Here is an 18989-nt window from a genome sequence, read left to right as displayed (position 1 = left end):
CCACATAGTGCAGTCGCTCTTCCATGGCACTGGTACTAGTCTATGCTGAAGTACAAAAGGTTCTAGACCCTAGAACAAACCCTGCTGTTGATGATGCGCAAGAAGAGGTGTCACAGTTGTTTTGTTTGTCTGTTGAAAAAAACAAACTAGGAAATTACAAAAACTGATTGAAAAACTCAAAAATTTTCTTGGGAAAATGACCGTTCGAAATTTTTTCACGAAAAAATGATGAGTTCTCTGTGGGGATTTTTCTTTTGACTAGAACTTTTCATTTAGTTTTGTAATGACAATTTAAAATGAAAATAATGTTTTTGGCTTAAAACATTTCCATTTTCAGTTTTGTCATTTTCATGGTTCCCCCCATTTTTTCTTACACAATACTTTTACACAATAGTTTCTGATGTCTCATTATGTTTGTCTCAGGGACTGCTAAGTTTCTCTGCAGCTCACTTCAGAAAATTAATTGTTCTCCAGGCACATGACTTACCTGCTTTAAAACAGGGGATATTCATGATCTTGTTTGTGAATAAACAGAGGCTTTGGGATTTGTTCTCAAAGGGCAGTAATCCCAACCCTGCATCCGTAAAGTTCTGGTTCAGCGCCATCAAACCAAGCTGGTTTGTCTGATTCCTAAGACTCTTAGCTAAAGGTACTTCACTGCCATACACCATGCTGGCATCCAGAAATGAGGTGATTGCATTGATCTGCTCTCGCACAAATGTTCTGGCATTGCACACTGGAGCTGTACGGACAAATGGCATACAAGTATTTAGGTTCTTAATTCGTGGATCATGAGGGGGAATCTGTAGAAAACAAAAGAGAATTACTCCCAATTTAAAGTGTCGAGGTGTTAATAAAGTTTGGATTTTTTAAAAAGATATTCCCTAGTTCAAACGGAATTATTCTAGGGAAGATCTATGGCCTATGTTATATAGGAGGTCAGACTAGATGATCACAATACCCCCTGGCCTTAGAATATATGAATCTACAAATGTTCCAAATGCATTATCTATTCTTATTATGTATGAAAATAGCAACAGGGGAATTCACAGATTAGACCAGACCAATGGTACATCTAATCTAATGTCCTGTCTCTGACAGTGTTCAATAGCAGATGATTCAGAGCAAGGTGCCATGAACCCTGCAGTAGGCAGTCATAAAATAATCTGCCCCCATGAAGGTCACATTCTAATCCCTAACAGTAAAAGATCAGTTTAAAATCTGAAGTAGGATTTTTAGAACCTTGTCAAAAATTTTATTAGCATTAACTATTCTAAATCTGGATGCTCTTGTTATGCATATCCCTCTTTGTATCTTGCTACATTCATCATCTAGTATCAGTAAGTTCCAAAGTCTATTGATTTATATACTTATATTTTTTTCTGTCATTTTCTCCATCCCATTCTTTATGCATCATAACATCATGTTTCCTTTTTTGACCACAGCTGCATATGGAGCAGAGGTTTTCATTGAAATGTCCACAGTGATGCCCGAGTTCTTTTCCTGATTTATAAAAATATTACATACAACCCTACTCTCAAACAACCCAATTAAACAAAAAACCCAACTATGTTTAAAGAATATTATTTAGATCACAAAGTCAAGCACTCAAAAGTTAGGAAATTACAAATTTTATGGCTGCTCTTAACTCTGCTTTTGTGTGTCCATTCTGTGCACTAAACGAATCCTAGAAAAAATAGTATTTTATCACATAATAAAAGACTGTAGCATGATCACTATGTGCCAGCGGACAGAGTAAAGGCTGCATGGACAACCTGAATTATGTTATTTTTAAACTTTGGATTGCTTGACTTTGCAGTCTAAATAGTGTTCCTTTAATGTAGTTTTTGTGCAAGTAATTCCCTGTCTTCTTTGGCTTGGGGAAGGTGGTGGGTGCAGCATCCCAGTCTGTCTCTCCCCACAATACCCTTTTTCAGCTGATAGACATTCGCAGTACGGTGGCTACTGTTTCTTTGGCAGCAGTGTGGGCCCCGCCTTTGAATGTGCTGTTCAGTTAGTTTTTCAGCAGGCTACCAACATGTTTCTGAAGAATGAAAGTGAGAGAGGGGAAATGGCCATTTTTTCAACTATTTGTTGTATCTCAGGAAAACGTGAACAGAATTACACAGGGCAATGAACGGGCACTTCTCTGGCTCCAGGGCTTTCACTGTGCCAAATTTCAAAAGCCAGCTGCAAACAGTGGAGCTAGTAGATCATCCCAGAAAAGCTTGCAAGAGTATTTTATGATGGAATTGTGACGGGGTGTACATGCCCTATACTGGGGAACCAAGGGTTAATGAGTAGCCCAGAAGGCCCAGGCCAGCTGCACCTGCGGGGCCTGCTCACAATGGAGGCAGAGCTCAAAAGGGAGCAGCCCAGTTGTGTCAGAGTAGATAAAGCCAGGGAGCAGTTCTACGTAGTTAGCTCCTACAGGAGCTCCCACCACTTGGACCAGACCCATCCCCTGAGCTGCTGGAGGGCCCTGGGGAGACCGGGAGCAGTGGGCTGCGATTGATGGAGAAGAATCTTTGGATCACTGCCAGGGAGAAACCTTATTCGGTGAGTCCATAAGCAGACTCTGCTGTGACTTTGGAAAGGCAGAGGCTGGGGTAGGAAGTGACCCAGGGAGCAGGCTTGGGGGGGTCTGCCCCAGGCTGTGTATCTGACCTGCCAGTCACAGGGCCTCCGATGGAGCAGGGAGGGCCCAGGTTCCCCTACCTCACACGCCGCAGACTCTCGCCACTGGCCTGTCGTGACTGCAGAATCTTCCCACTAGGCTGTACTGCCAGGTTTGGACACCAATCCCCATGGACAAGAATGTGCTAGGCAACCTAAATATAGAGGTTACTACCATTGGTGTTGGAACTAGGGGTGCTGCTTCATGAACTGGCTTGAAATGGATTCCGTTATATACAGGCTTTACAGTTTGGTTTAATGGCTTTCAGCACCCCACTATATAAAATGTTCCAGAACCCCTGCTTACTACCAGCTCCCCTTGTAATATACAGTGTGCTAGGTGCTTTAGGCTCTTTGAAGAATTCACATCTTTGATCTCTCTATTTTTTCACCATAAAGTTTTTCTGACTTTTTTTAAAGGCTATTCTAGTCTTAGAGTCCAGGGGCTGCTCCTGCAAGGGAGGAAAAGACTCAAGGCTGTAGTTGTACCTTAATTGGGAAGCAAGGTGGCTCAAAGGTGCAACTGGTCTCACAATGAACTTCTTTATTGTTGATTTTTGTAGTAGTGAAAGGGGCTAAGTCCAAATCGTGATCAACCCACTGACCCCACTGCATGAAGATGAGAGAGCGCTCCTGGTCTTCAGTGACATTCTCATTGGCTGTGTGAATTATTTCATTTGACACTTTTCGAACCTGCACAGAATCAAAACAAAACCATTTATGATTGAGACACAGTGAACGTTTAGCTCCATAGGGGAAGTGCTGTAACTTTAGGGGTAGCCTGCTACAGACCTCAGGAAAGTATCAGACACAACACTTTGTTATGCTGAAAGTCAATTTCTGAACATCAGTGATGAAGTTCAATGAACTGCCAATGACGCAGCCTTCATCGCCCACTGGAATCTTTAAAGAAGCAGCTTTGTGCTTTCTCCCTTGCTGCCATTCAGCAACTGGGAGAAGCTCCCTGTAAAACACCTGCAAAGCCACTTCACTGTCCTCCGTCAAAACCCCTCTTCAAACTCTCCTTTGCCATCATGCCTACAAAAAACTAGGTAGTGTTTAGGCAGCTGGTGAGCCGAGACCCTATCCATCATGCTGCCCTGTGATGTTGCATTGTGCTCCCCATCTGTCTGTCTGTGTCCACCTTTTGCCTCGTCTTATATTTAGATTGGAAGATGTTTGTTCTGTTTGCACAGTGCCTAGCACAATGGGGTTCTGACTGATGACTGGGGTCCTAGGCACAACCACAGTACACCATGATGGTGAGGAGGAAGAGGAAGAGGAGGAAAGCGTTACAGTCTGGTTTTACTCTGAACAGTGACTCTTAAAATGGAACTTCCTTACTCAACCAATCTGCTCCCTGCATGTATTCAGTCACGTGTGTTGACGCCAGACTGAGATCATCACCCCCCATCTGCACATGAAAGACACCCTTTGTGAACAGATCTCTCCCCTCTGTGAGGAAGGGAAGCGCTTCTGCCATTGTGGTACTGTGGATGCTCTCCCCTCGACTTCTCCACAGAGCTGAGGGTCAGAGCAGTGGGAGAGAGTGCAAGCTGGATGACCCAGAAGGAGTGGGAGTGCTGGGTTCATTCTGGCCATAGGCACCGACTCCATGGGTGCTCCAATCAGCTCCCCCCACTTCCCCTCAGTGCCTCCCATTCACCAGAAGCCTGGATCAACTCTTCCTCCTCCCTCCCAGCACCTCCCACACTCCACGATCAGCTATTTCATGGCTTACAGGAGACCCTGGGGTGGGGGGAGTGGGGACAGGGCACACTCAGGGGATGGGCTGGAACTGGGCAGGAAGAGGTGGGACAGGAGTAGAGTGGGGGCAGGAAGAGGTGGGGTGGGGTCAGGGCCTCGGGTGGAGCAGAGTGGTGGGTTGAGCACCACTGGGGCGTGAAAGAAGCTGGCGACTGTGATTCTGGCATTCCCTCACGTTTGAGGGCTCAACTTTGCAACCTTCTTTTAACAATATTTTCTGGTATAGAGTTTCCTAGAATTTAAAGACCCTGAAGAAACACAATTCCATCATGTGCAGCTGTAGTAACCCAGGAGCTTGGGTTAGCAGCAGGGTTTGAACATAGATCTCTTATTCTTCAGCTGAAGGAGTTGCTCCTTTAGCTTAGAGCGGTAGTAGGCTATTGTCCTCTGTGTGTATGCAGTGTTGTTGTAGCCGTGTCAGTCCCAGGCTATGAGAGACAAGGTGGGTGAGGGAATGTCTTTTATTAGACCGTCAGTTGGTGAGTGAGACAAGCTTTCAAGCTACACAGAGTCCTTCCTCAGGTCCTCTATGTGGACGGACTTCTGGACTGGGCATGACACACATGTTGCCAGTAGGTTATTTGCTTGACAGAAGTAGAATGTCAGGGAGTCTGAAGGGTTTGAACCCAGGATCTCTGAGTATGAAAGCAAGAACATAAACTGTTTGAATGAGAGAATGAGAATGCTTGCTAGTGATGCAATGCATTGACACCGTTCTCAGGCCTCAATGGGTCTCAAAGCACCTTAGGAAGGTGGAGATGCAGGAGTTACTCCACCTTACAGACACCAATGCCCGGGGCACAGAACTGGCATATCCATTTGGGGTGAAATTCACCCCATGCAGAATGCAAGCCCAGGTGCTGACTCTGTGGATGCTCCAGGGCTGGAGCACCCTCCAGAAAAAAACAGTGGGTGCTCAGCACTCATTCATGGCGGCTCCTCCCCCACCCCCCAGCACCTCCCATCCCCTACAACCAACTCTTCAACGGCATGCAGGAGGTGCTGGGGGGAGGGAGCAGAGTGAGGGTGGGGAGCTCAGGGGAGGGGCGGAAGGGGCGGGAAGAGACAGGATGGGGCCTTGGGGGAAGGGGTGGACTTGGGATGGGGCCTGGGGAAAAGCTGGGGTTGAGCAACCCCCGGAAAACGTTGATCCAATGAGCGCTTTCTTCTCCACAGGAGGGTAACAGGAATGCTATTCGGTGGGCATGAATTCCCTGCACATGCAGCACCTGCCAAGGTATGAGGTGTGTGGAGTGCTCGAAGCAACACAGCCCAGCACAAGACACACGTACTGCTTAAGCCTCACTTGTGCCCTCAGAATAGACTTAAATGGGGCAGTAGCCTGGCCTGGGCCTCTGCCCAGGGAGCACTTCCCCCAGCCATGGACAGGTCTGAAATATGGGAGTCATTGATTACACAAGGTATCAAACGACCTCACAGGCTCGTACCAGTGGGAGCGGAAATCCATTGTAAAGTTTTCCTTCAGTTAACCCTCTGGGAAGAGACACTCCATCCTCATACTCCGCCGGGAGCCATCGGGCATATCCGTGATTGGAAGCTCCAAAATAAGAATGCTTCCTGGAACATTGGGAAGAAAACAAACAAGTAAACTATTTCAGAAAGGACACGCCCTGCAGAGAAGCAGAATTTCTTTTTCTCCCGGGAACCTAAGTTGAATTGCTCGAACGATAGAAAGGAATTGTTTTCGGGTTCAGAGGCAACAGCTATATTGTGGACAGACAACCCTCCGAGGCAAAGGCTCAAAGTCTCTTAGCGCAGGCTGTGGTTAATACTGAGGTAAAAGGACGAATCCTCATGTTGTTGTTATACTCACATTTGTAATTCAGAATTTAAACCTAAGCTACTTATATGGTCTCCATCACGGCAGTATGAGTGCCTCACAACCCTCAATATACCTGTGCTCACAACGAGAGCTAATCCAAAAACAGGAATCCATTCCCATGGAAAAATGTGTGTTTTTAGAAACGTTTTCATCCCAAGCCAAGACAAAATATCAAAAACATTATTTTTTTCAAGGGAAGGGATTTAAAGAAACTTTCTCTTTTGGGAGAGCCGAAAGGCAATTTTTTGGCTTTCTGGCTGCCTGTGAAATTGACAAGAGCCTTCCAGCCTTGCTGCAGGTGAGGCAAAGAGCCCCTATGCCAGTGGTGGGCAACCTGCGGCCCACAGGCCACATGCGGACCATCAGGGTAATCCGCTGGCAGGCCGCCAGACAGTTTGTTTACATTTGCATGGCTGCTCACAGCTCCCAGTGGCCACGGTTTGCCATTCCTGGCCAATAGGAGCTGCGGGAAGCAGCAGCCAGCACGTTCCTGCAGCTCCAATTGGCTGGGAACAGCAAACCACAGCCACTGGGAGCTGCAGGCGGCCATACAAATGTAAACAAACTGTCTGGTGGCCTGCCAGTGGATTACCTTGATGGGCCATGTCAAGGTTCCTCCCCCACTCTGAACTCTAGGGTACAGATGTGGGGACTTGCATGAAAACCTCCTAAGCTTACTTTTACCAGCTTAGGTTAAAACTTCTCCAAGGTACATATTAATTTTATCCTTTGTCCCTGGATCTCCACTGCCACCACCAAACTCTAACTGAGTTTACTGGGAAACGTAGTTTGGACACATCTTTCCCCCCAAAATCCTCCCAACCCTTGCACCCAACTTCCTGGGGAAGGTTTGGTAAAAATCTGCACCAATTTGCATAGGTGACCACAGACCCAAACCCTTGGATCTTAGAACAATGAAAAAGCATTCAGTTTTCTTACAAGAAGACTTTTAATAGAAGTAAAGAAATCACCTCTGTAAAATCAGGATGGTAGATACCTTACACGGTAATTAGATTCAAAACATAGAGAATCCCTCTAGGCAAAACCTTAAGTTACAAAAAGGACACACAGACAGGAATAGTCATTCTATTCAGCACAGTTCTTTTCTCAGCCATTTAAAGAAACCATAATCTAACACGTACCTAGCTAGATTACTTACTAAAGTTCTAAGACTCCATTCCTGTTCTATCCCGGCAAAAGCAGCATACAAACAGACACAGACCCCTTGTTTCTCTCCCTCCTCCCAGCTTTTGAAAGTATCTTGTCTCCTCATTGGTCATTTTGGTCAGGTGCCAGCGAGGTTACCTTTAGCTTCTTAACCCTTTACAGGTGAGAGGAGTTTTCCTCTGGCCAGGAGGGATTTTAAAGGGGTTTACCCTTCCCTTTATATTTATGACAGGCCACATGCAGCCCATGGGCCACAGGTTGCCCACCACTGCCCTATGCTCTTCCTGCTCACCTCCCCCACAGCTCTAGAAGCCAGAGGTTTAGAGCACCCAACAGGATTTAGGTGCCCCACTGGACACCTATCTGCATAATTAGGCACCTAAATCCTTTGAAAATCTGGACCCTAACTCCCACTGAAATCATGTAATACACCTAAAGTGAACATGTCACCATTAACCGTGTACCTGAAAGGACCATAGATTGGTGTATTTTTACAATACACCAAACTGCAGGCACTTCTTTTTTGTGTCAAGGTCATTAATGAAAATATTGAATAAGCTCGTTCCCAAGGCTGATCCTTGAGGAACTCCACTGGCAACCTCCCTCCAGACTTATAGTTTCCCTTTCAGCACAACCCATTCATAGAATCATAGAATATCAGGGTTGGAAGGGACCCCAGAAGGTCATCTAGTCCAACCCCCTGCTCAAAGCAGGACCAATTCCCAGTTAAATCATCCCAGCCAGGGCTTTGTCAAGCCTGACCTTAAAAACCTCTAAGGAAGGAGATTCTACCACCTCCCTAGGTAATGCATTCCAGTGTTTCACCACCCTCTTAGTGAAAAAGTTTTTCCTAATATCCAATCTAAACCTCCCCCACTGCAACTTGAGACCATTACTCCTCGTTCTGTCATCTGCTACCATTGAGAACAGTCTAGAGCCATTCTCTTTGGAACCCCCTTTCAGGTAGTTGAAAGCAGCTATCAAATCCCCCCTCATTCTTCTCTTCTGCAGGCTAAACAATCCCAGCTCCCTCAGCCTCTCCTCATAAGTCATGTGTTCCAGACCCCTAATCATTTTTGTTGCCCTTCGCTGGACTCTCTCCAATTTATCCACATCCTTCTTGAAGTGTGGGGCCCAAAACTGGACACAGTACTCCAGATGAGGCCTCACCAATGTCGAACAGAGGGGAACGATCACGTCCCTCGATCTGCTGGCAATGCCCCTACTTATACATCCCAAAATGCCATTGGCCTTCTTGGCAACAAGGGCACACTGCTGACTCATATCCAGCTTCTCGTCCACTGTCACCCCTAGGTCCTTTTCCGCAGAACTGCAGCCTAGCCATTCGGTCCCTAGTCTGTAGCTGTGCATTGGGTTCTTCCGTCCTAAGTGCAGGACCCTGCACTTATCCTTATTGAACCTCATCAGATTCCTTTTGGCCCAATCTTCCAATTGGTCTAGGTCCTTCTGTATCCTATCCCTCCCCTCCAGCGTATCTACCACTCCTCCCAGTTTAGTATCATCCGCAAATTTGCTGAGAGTGCAATCCATACCATCCTCCAGATCATTTATGAAGATATTGAATAAAACCGGCCCTAGGACCGACCCTTGGGGCACTCCACTTGATACCGGCTGCCAACTAGACATGGAGCCATTGATCACTACCCGTTGAGCCCGACAATCTAGCCAGCTTTCTACCCACCTTATAGTGCATTCATCCAGCCCATACTTCCTTAACTTGCTGACAAGAATACTATGGGTGACCGTGTCAAAAGCTTTGCTAAAGTCAAGAAACAATACATCCACTGCTTTCCCTTCATCCACAGAACCAGTAATCTCATCATAAAAGGCGATTAGATTAGTCAGGCATGACCTTCCCTTGGTGAATCCATGCTGGCTGTTACTGATCACTTTCCTCTCATGCAAGTGCTTCGGGATTGATTCTTTGAGGACCTGCTCCATGATTTTTCCAGGGACTGAGGTGAGGCTGACTGGCCTGTAGTTCCCAGGATCTTCCTTCTTCCCTTTTTTAAAGATTGGCTCTACATTAGCCTTTTTCCAGTCATCCGGGACTTCCCCGGTTTGCCACGAGTTTTCAAAGATAATGGCCAGTGGCTCTGCAATCACAGCCGCCAATTCCTTCAGCACTCTCGGATGCAACTCGTCCGGCCCCATGGACTTGTGCACGTCCAGCTTTTCTAAATAGTCCCTAACCGCCTCTATCTCCACAGAGGGCTGGCCATCTCTTCTGCATTTTGTGATGCCCAGCGCAGCAGTCTGGGAGCTGACCTTGTTAGTGAAAACAGAGGCAAAAAAAGCATTGAGTACATTAGCTTTTTCCACATCCTCTGTCACTAGGTTGCCTCCCTCATTCAGTAAGGGGCCCACACATTCCTTGGCTTTCTTCTTGTTGCCAACATACCTGAAGAAACCCTTCTTGTTACTCTTGACATCTCTGGCTAGCTGCAGCTCCAGGTGCGATTTGGCCCTCCCGATAACATTCCTACATGCCCGAGCAATATTTTTATACTCTTCCCTGGTCATATGTCCAACCTTCCACTTCTTGTAAGCTTCTTTTTTATGTTTAAGATCCGCTAGGATTTCACCATTAAGCCAAGCTGGTCGCCTGCCATATTTACTATTCTTTCGACTCATCGGGATGGTTTGTCCCTGTAACCTCAACAGGGATTCCTTGAAATACAGCCAGCTCTCCTGGACTCCTTTCCCCTTCAAGTTAGTCCCCCAGGGGATCCTGGCCATCCGTTCCCTGAGGGAGTCGAAGTCTGCTTTCCTGAAGTCCAGGGTCCGTATCCTGCTGCTTACCTTTCTTCCCTGCGTCAGGATCCTGAACTCAACCAACTCATGGTCACTGCCTCCCAGATTCCCATCCACTTTTGCTTCCCCCACTAATTCTACCCGGTTTGTGAGCAGCAGGTCAAGAAAAGCGCCCCCCCAGTTGGCTCCTCTAGCACTTGCGCCAGGAAATTGTCCCCTATGCTTTCCAAAAACTTCCTGGATTGTCTATGCACCGCTGTATTGCTCTCCCAGCAGATATCAGGAAAATTAAAGTCACCCATGAGAATCAGGGCATGCGATCTAGTAGCTTCCGTGAGCTGCCGGAAGAAAGCCTCATCCACCTCATCCCCCTGGTCTGGTGGTCTATAGCAGACTCCCACCACTACATCACTCTTGTTGCACACACTTCTAAACTTAATCCAGAGACACTCAGGTTTTTCTGCAGTTTCGTACCGGAGCTCTGAGCAGTCATACTGCTCCCTTACATACAGTGCTACTCCCCCACCTTTTCTGCCCTGCCTGTCCTTCCTGAACAGTTTATAACCATCCATGACAGTACTCCAGTCATGTGAGTTATCCCACCAAGTCTCTGTTATTCCGATCACGTCATAGTTCCTTGACATCACCAGGACCTCCAGTTCTCCCTGTTTGTTTCCAAGGCTTTGTGCATTTGTATATAAGCACTTGAGATAACCTGTTGATCGCCCCTCATTGCCAGTATGAGGCAGGAGCCCTCCCCTCACAGACATTCCTGCCTGTGCTTCCTCCCGGTATCCCGCTTTCCCACTTACCTCAGGGCTTTGGTCTCCTTCCCCCGGTGAACCTAGTTTAAAGCCCTCCTCACTAGGTTAGCCAGCCTGCTGGCAAAGATGCTCTTCCCTCTCTTCGTAAGATGGAGCCCGTCTCTGCCCAGCACTCCTCCTTCATGGAACACCATCCCATGGTCAAAGAAACCAAAGCCTTCTCTCCGACACCACCTGCGTAGCCATTCGTTGACTTCCATGGTTCGACGCTCCCTACCTAGGCCTTTTCCTTCCACGGGGAGGATGGACGAGAACACCACTTGCGCCTCCAACTCCTTTATCCTTCTTCCTAGAGCCACATAGTCCGCAGTGATCCGCTCAAGGTCATTCTTGGCAGTATCATTGGTGCCCACGTGGAGAAGCAGGAAGGGGTAGCGATCTGAGGGCTTGATGAGTCTCGGCAGTCTCTCCGTCACATCGCGAATCTTAGCCCCTGGCAAGCAGCAGACTTCTCGGTTTTCCCAGTCAGGGCGGCAGATAGATGACTCATTGTCATCTCCCTTTCAGCCAGTTCCTTACCCACCTCTCAATTCCTGTACCAATCCCCATCTTCTCTATGTCAAAAACAGACTCCAACGAGAGACTGCTGAATTGGTATTAATTTGCAATATGAATACAATTAACTTAGGCTTGAATAGAGACTTGGAGTGGATGGGTCATTACACAAAGTAAAACTCTTTCCCCTTTTTTATTCCCTCCCATCCCCCACTGTTCCTCAGACGTTCTTGTCAACTGCTGGAAATGGCCCACCTTGGTTATCCCTACAAAAGGTTCCCCCGCCGCCCCGCTCTCCTGCTGGTAATAGCTCACCTTAAGTGATCACTCTCGTTACAGTGTGTATGGTAACACCCATTGTTTCACGTTTTCTATGTATATAAATCTCCCCACTGTAATTTCCACTGAATGCATCCAATAAAGTGAGCTGTAGCTCACGAAAGCTTATGCTCAAATAAATTTGTTAGTCTCTAAGGTGCCACAAGTCCTCCTTTTCTTTTTGTGAATACAGACTAACACAGCTGCTACTCTGAAATCTATGTTAATAGTTTCCCATGTGGTACTGTGTCTAATATTTTACTGAAGTCCAGATAAATTAGATCTACTGCATTTCCCTTATGTAAGAAATCATCCATTTTATCAAAGAGAGATTTCAGATTAGTCTGACATGATCTGCCTTTGTTTGCAGTGTTGTAGCCATGTGGGTCCAATAAAATATATTACCAGTTTATGTATGGAGGATCTGTAACCTGCTTGTATCATCTGTCAGGGTGAGACACTGATTCAAATCCTGCTTAGTTTTTAGAAATTAGACTGCAAATTTATTTTTCTTTCTTAAGTAACCAACTCTGATCTCTATGCCTGCTACTTATAATCACTTAAAATCTATTTTTGTACTTAATAAATGTGTTTATATTTTACCTAAAACAATGTGTTTTGGTTGAAGTGCTTGGGAAATCTCAGCCACAGGTGCCGACTTTCCAAAGGGCCAGGGGGTGCCCAAGCCCCGCCTCTGCCCCAGGCCCCGCTCCCATTCCACCTCTTCCCCCAAGGCCCCACCCCTGCTCCACCCACACCCTGCCTCTTCCCACCCAGTTCCGCCACCCCCCCCCAAGCGCACCGTGTCCTCACTCCTCCTACACCTTCCCAGCTTCCTGCATATTATGAAACAGCTGATTGCGGTGGACAGGAGGAGTGGGGAAGGAGAGAGAGGTGCTGATCCACGGGGCTGCCAGCAGGTGGGAGACGCTGGTGGGGGAGCTGATAGGGGTGCTGCCGGTGGGTGCTCAGCACCCACCATTTTTCCCCCCATGTGTGCTCCAGCCCTGGAGCACCCACAGAGTCAGAGCAGCTCAGTTTACAAAGGCTAGTGTGTATCCATTCCACACTGAGGGAGGGCCAAACTGGATAATGAACTTACACTGGTCAGGCTTCTGACTATTGCAAGATGGAACAGTTCTGGGGTGTAAGACTGGGGAACTGAGAGAAATTGACTGGAGCCTCCCTACAGATGGTTCATGAGTGGCTGGGAGATCATTCATGTAATACAGCTGGATGTGTCCCTGCCTGTGGATGTCTGTGTAAATGTAGTGTCTGTCAGAGGATTCTTGATAGACATCAGCATCACAGTGTGAAAGGGATACCCCAGGTTGGTGGGACAGAGGGCTCAGTGGTCCCACAGTCCCGGTTGCACCCTGGGGCCCCTGTCACACCATGAGTGGGGGGGTTTAAGAACAAGTTGGACAAACCCCTGTCAGGGATGGTCAAGGTTTATTTGGCCCTGCCCCAGCACAGATGGGATGTACTCGATGACCTTTTGAGCTCCCTTCCAGGTCTACATTTCTATGATTTCTTGTATGCTGTCATCTTAGTTTTACAAAAAGAAAAGGGGTACTTGTGGCACCTTAGAGACTAACCAATTTATTAGAGCATAAGCTTTCGTGAGCTACAGCTCACTTCATCAGATGAAGTGAGCTGTAGCTCACGAAAGCTCATGCTCAAATAAATTGGTTAGTCTCTAAGGTGCCACAAGTACCCCTTTTCTTTTTGCGAATACAGACTAACACGGCTGTTACTCTGAAACCTATCTTAGTTTTAGTATCACTTTGAGGTGGTTATTCATCGAGTTATGTGTGGAGCTCTTCCCTACAAGCTTTGCCCTTTGCTTGGAATGCAAAATCCAGATAATTTTTGCACCTTTGACTTAAAGAAATTCCAAACCTCCTTGTGATGGGGTTTACAGACCTCACACCATGGTAAAAGGAATGGTGGAACAGTACTGGATCAAGAAAGCCCTGCTCCTCAGCAGCTATCAGGCATTCTTGCTATGGAAGACCTGCTTAAAAGGGAGTTCTGGCAGAGAATCATAGAATATCAGTGTTGGAAGGGACCTCAGCAGATCATCTAGTACAACCCCCTGCTCAAAGCAGGGCCAATCGCCACTTTTTGCCCAGATCCCTAAATGGCCCCCTTGAGGATTGAACTTACAACTCTGGGTTTAGCAGGCCAATGCTCAAACCATTGAGCTATCCCTCCCTCCAGAGGGGTGTGTGCAGGAGACACTGACTACAAGAAGTCAGACAAGCTGCAGCCACTGAGGCAGAGCAATCTACAGGGGAAGGACAGGGACTGGCTGGGATCCCCTTTCCCCTGACTAAGAGGGGACAACTGGATTCCAAGGGTGAGCTAGGAAGCATCCCTGCCCACCCACAGCTGAAGCCCAGAATTACCAACACTGTGGAAGCAGAAGGCTGGGCCATGCCCCAAACTGAAGGGAAACAAGAAGGTAGGAAGTGATACAGGGAAGGCTGATCCAGAATGGCAGTCAGAACCATCCCTCGCCTCTCTCCGTTGGGCCCTGCACTGGGATTCGGTGGAGAGGAAGGGCCCAGATCCCCCTATCCTTCCCTCTTCCCCTGGCCTCCTGAGAGATATCGGAGGATTCCAGGGCCGGGGAGGGGGTGATGAATGGTGGCTTGGCTGCTGGGCCCCAGGGCTGCCTGGAAGACCAGCCTCAAGTCTTGGAGAGACTGTCCACAGTTTGACCAATAGGCCCCTGAGCAAAGCCTGCTACACTCCTCCAGATTAAAATCTCTTTGTTATGTGTTTGTACAGCACCTCTCTTGGATCCCTCCGTGTTAACACAATACAAATAACTACTAATACAATTGTTTCTGCTTGCTGGAATGGTGTTATACCGATAACATTCATGTGTCTATACTGGACACTATATACACTGAAGACCCTCTATTACACATGAAAAAAATCAATGCTTTACCTGTTGTTGCATTCTCCAGTAATGGTCCGGTAAATGCTACTCCTCGGGCACCTAATGGAACGAATCTGATAGTCGCAACCAGTTGCCTTGGAAATAATTTCCTTCTGCTTCCTACTTAGTACATCTGCAAGAGAAGCCAATCAGAGTGATGTCATTTCTGTCATAATTTCTGGAGCAGTCTCCAATAGTTCCATTTCATGGCTCCCTCAGCAGGAAAGCTCTACAAACAAATAGCATCTCATTTTAAAACACTTTCTAGTTTATACCAACAGAGTACACCAGTTTTCCTGCAGAATAAAGGCCCACTTCACATTCAGGAACTCACTCAGTACTTCATGTTCTAGGAATCATATTGTTTGCAACCTTCATCTCTCAGCAGTTTTGGAGCATCTGAAGTGGAGGACAGGTATCAGGACTGATTCAAAAGTGCTAATGACAAAATCCCTACATTTAGTATACCTGCCTGAGTCAAATACTGATGAGATAAAGTTCCTTTTGGGGGGTTTAAAATGTATGGTATTTTCAATGGCTATGGTGACATAATTTGAGGCTAGGTCAAGGGGACTAGGTCAGGACAAAGCAATGGGAGAATTACAGGATGGGGCAGGATGAGAAGGCGAGGCCGGTGTGTTGGGTTATCCCCCGTCCGGAGTGCCACCTGATGTACTGTGGTACCACTGAGCCTGCCAGTTCCACCAGTCTGGGTTCCCTTACTCTGCCCTGCTGAGCCAGGCCCTCAAGCTTCCTCCAGCAACATGCAGGTAAAGCCACACCCAGCTTCAGAAAGACACAGACACTGAGATCAGCTCTGCATGGGAAGACTCAGCTCAGGAATTGCCCGGCACTCACGTGCACACCCCCTCTGGAGTGTAAACCCAACATTGTATTGTCTTGCACTGCACAGAAATCTGTACCGAGTAAGCTCATGAAAATCGCCCCCCACCCGCAGTGTGAAGGCAGATATGTACAGCTTTTTGCCCCCCAGTTATGGATTGCACAAACTGGTTTAAAGAAAACAAAACAAGTTTATTAACTACAAAGGACAGATTTTAAGGGATTGCTTTGATCTGTTTGCTATCCCTTATAGATTACTGAGCAAATAAAGCCAATACACAAACTAAACTTAATACACTAAAGAAACTGGCTACAAGTAGTAATTTCTCACCCTAAATGTTTTTTAAGCAGGTTTCAGAGATTCTTGAAGACAAACTGCTCTTGCTTGGCATCTTAGAATGCCAGATATTACTTTCACAGACCAGAGACCTTCTAGCCTGGGTCCAGTCTTTTCTTTCCCAATTCAATTGTAGATGTTTTCAGCAGTCATCTTGGACAGGGATTCAGTGAAGAACCAACCCTGATTAACTCATTTCCCTGCCTTAAATAGGATTTACATATGGCAGGAATCCTTCATTTCCCAGTTTGATCCCCACCCTCTTTGTGGAAAAATACTAGCAGTCCAAGATGGAGTCCAGTACCAGGTGACATGCTAACATGACCCTGCCGTGTCAAAGCAGCCATAAATCCTCCAGAAGACTTCCCAGGAAGGTGGGAGATTAGCATCTTCAAAGTCCTATTGTTCTCCCTAATGGCCCATTGGCTAACCAGCCAGACTGATTGCATTTTGTTTGGTGGGCAGTCCCCAGGTGAAAACACTTTTGTATTTGATACGTAGTCCCTATTCCTAACTTCAGATATAGAAATGATACATGTATACAAATAGGATAATCATATTCAGTAAATTATAACCTTTCCAATGATACCTCACATGTCCCATCTTGCATAGAACACATTTTAGTTATGTCATATTCATATCATAAAAATATCTCTATGAAGAATATGGGACATAGGGTCACACCTTCCCCACCTCCCCTTGAGGGTTGGTCACTGACTAATGCAAAGATAATGTGCCTAAAATCCTCTTTAGGTCTTGGTTGTCTAACTTCCCAGTGTTACCAAAAAATTTTGTTATTCACAGATGCTTTTACAAAGTCCTGGGTTTCTTTTTCCAAGTTGCCTGAAAGCCTTTTAGTGTACAGCATTGTTAACACAATGTAGCTATTAATATCTTTTCGAGTGTAGGTGTCTTGGCATTTAGCCACCAATGCCACAAGGTGGGGTGCCTCAGTTTCCCCTTCCACACAGCAGTCTAAGTTTGTTATGCTTTTTTTCTGCTGTGCCAAGCTCTAAGCTTGTTTACAGGTACTAGCTGAGAAGCTAGTTCTTATAGGACTTCCTTGTTACTACTTCTAGCTTGTTCAAACGTGTCTTCCAAAAGTCATGCATGTTACACATTGACAGGTTTCCTGCTAATTAGCCATTTACAGTCTTATGTGCACAATACCTGTGATATTAAACTTTCCTTTCACGATCCGAAGCAGCTTCTTCTTCAGGAGGCTCAGGGTGGTTTCCATGTAATCGGCAGCCCGGATTGCAGACCTGGTTCCTGCCACTGGCTCCTTTAAATGTTTCAGGAAGTCTGAGGGGCTGACATCCATTTCCCCTGTGGTCTCTTTTGCTCTGGAAAAAAAAGGACCCCCAAAGTGGTGCACCAGTCACTGCTGTCCACAGCCCAGCCCTCTAAAATGAGACCTGCACTGGTATGTGGGAACTAAGTCCAGGCCCAAAACAACTGAGGAGCAGAGCTGCAGCAGCCAGCTCCACGCTGACCTTTCCTGCACTCTGACCAGCAGCCTCAGGGTTCCCAGGTCATCGCTGCAAGGGACACACCATTCCAGTCTGTAACCCCTGCTTGGCAAACATTTGCTAATTTCTGTAAACAATTCAACTTTGTGTTATGCTTCTTCTTATACAGAATCATGCTAATTTATATGAAGTGGTTGGGTTTGTGAATTGCCTGCTAGTGTAGTGAAGGCAGTGGATCTCATGAGACCTCTAGATAGCCTTATAGGTAGTGCTGGGGAGGAGCCAGTGGTCATGGTATGTGTAGGTACCAATGAGATAGGGAAAGCTGGGACAGAGATGAATTGGGGGAAGGATGAATTGGGGCTGCGGGGAAGTGGCCCGGGGAACTATAGCAGCAACACAGTTTAGCATGGTGGACGGATGCTATCGATAGGGTCATATATATATATATGCTATCAATAGGGTCACTGGGCTGAGACCCATAGTAGAGGGGGCCCAGGTCGCTCCCACCAGCCCCTGGGAAATTGGCATGGACTCTGATACACCCCAGAAGGGGAACTGAACTCTATAAGTGGCCTAGCTGAAGATCTGGGGCCAGAAAGGCCCAGAGAGGCAAAGAGCCTCCAGGGAGGAAGCCCTGGGGCACATGGACCCACGCCAGGGTCAAGACTACTAGAAGAGCAGGGACAATTTCAGAGAGCCCAGAAGGGACTGAGACAGTTAGAACCAGGGTACTGTGATAGGCCTTCTGGATTGATTGAGGAGCGAGCCCAAAGGTCAGGCTGCAGATCGAGGGCTGCAGAGGGCGCTGAAATATACATCCAACAGGGGGCCTAACCCAGAAGGGGGTTGATTTTTATCTCACATACAGACTGTGTGACTCAGCCGGAGGGCTAAGTCACCAAAGATCCACCACAAACAAAGAAAGAGAGAGCAGGGACACGCAGAGACGGGGCATTCATGAGAATTGGAAGCATCCCATTACATATGGTACCAGAAATGGGATATTTGAACTAGCCTTTGCAAGCAAGGGGAGCAAGGAGCTCTTCTAATAAGAGTTCTAGGCCAGCAGCAGCAGAAGCTACAAAGCTCCAGCAAGCTGCCCAGCAGCAGCAACTCCAGGATCACCAATCTCAGGCTTGGCAGGGAGCCCGTCAACCATGACAGTGTCCACTCAGGACCAGCCGTCATAGGTGCCACAAAGGAAAAAGCCATAATGCTCCACCATGGTGCTGCAGGTATTATGGGCAAGTGGGTCAGGCAAAACGGTTTCACCCTGATCCAAGCCATGGTTGTAAGGCCAGCCAAGTTGCCTTGAGGGCCACCTAGACCAGTGAAGGCCAGGCTGACCAAGACACCTGGCCAGGAATGGGGGAGGCCCAGGCTATAGTGAAGGTAGAACAGGGGACCATCATAACTTAGTTTAGTGCTTGGGAGGCTGCCCCAGGGGCAATTTGTTTCCGTTGTGGGAAAATGGGCCACATAAGAAGGTATTTTGCCTTGAGAAAAACTTGAACTCTGG

At 47.1% G+C, this 18989-nt stretch overlaps 1 protein-coding gene across 1 annotated transcript in view; it reads right to left on the bottom strand.

The window, feature by feature from the left end:
- The window catches only part of LOC311532685 (myeloperoxidase-like), a 64524-nt gene that overhangs the window by 35736 nt on the left and 9799 nt on the right, over positions 1–18989 (bottom strand). The window contains exons 2-6 of the mRNA XM_084651363.1: positions 17166–17341; positions 14825–14948; positions 5892–6021; positions 3166–3369; positions 488–803 (exon numbers count right to left, since the gene is read on the bottom strand). Of these exons, the coding sequence (XP_084507489.1) occupies positions 488–803; positions 3166–3369; positions 5892–6021; positions 14825–14948; positions 17166–17319 (928 nt within the window). The 5' untranslated portion in view covers positions 17320–17341. The remainder of the gene's footprint in view (positions 1–487; positions 804–3165; positions 3370–5891; positions 6022–14824; positions 14949–17165; positions 17342–18989) is intronic.

Source organism: Lepidochelys olivacea (genome assembly GCF_965140295.1).
Source record: "Lepidochelys olivacea isolate rLepOli2 genome assembly, chromosome: 17".
Taxonomy (NCBI): Eukaryota; Metazoa; Chordata; order Testudines; family Cheloniidae; genus Lepidochelys; species Lepidochelys olivacea.
The sequence above is the reverse complement of the archived record's forward strand: the minus strand, read 5'-3'. Positions and strand labels throughout refer to the sequence as shown.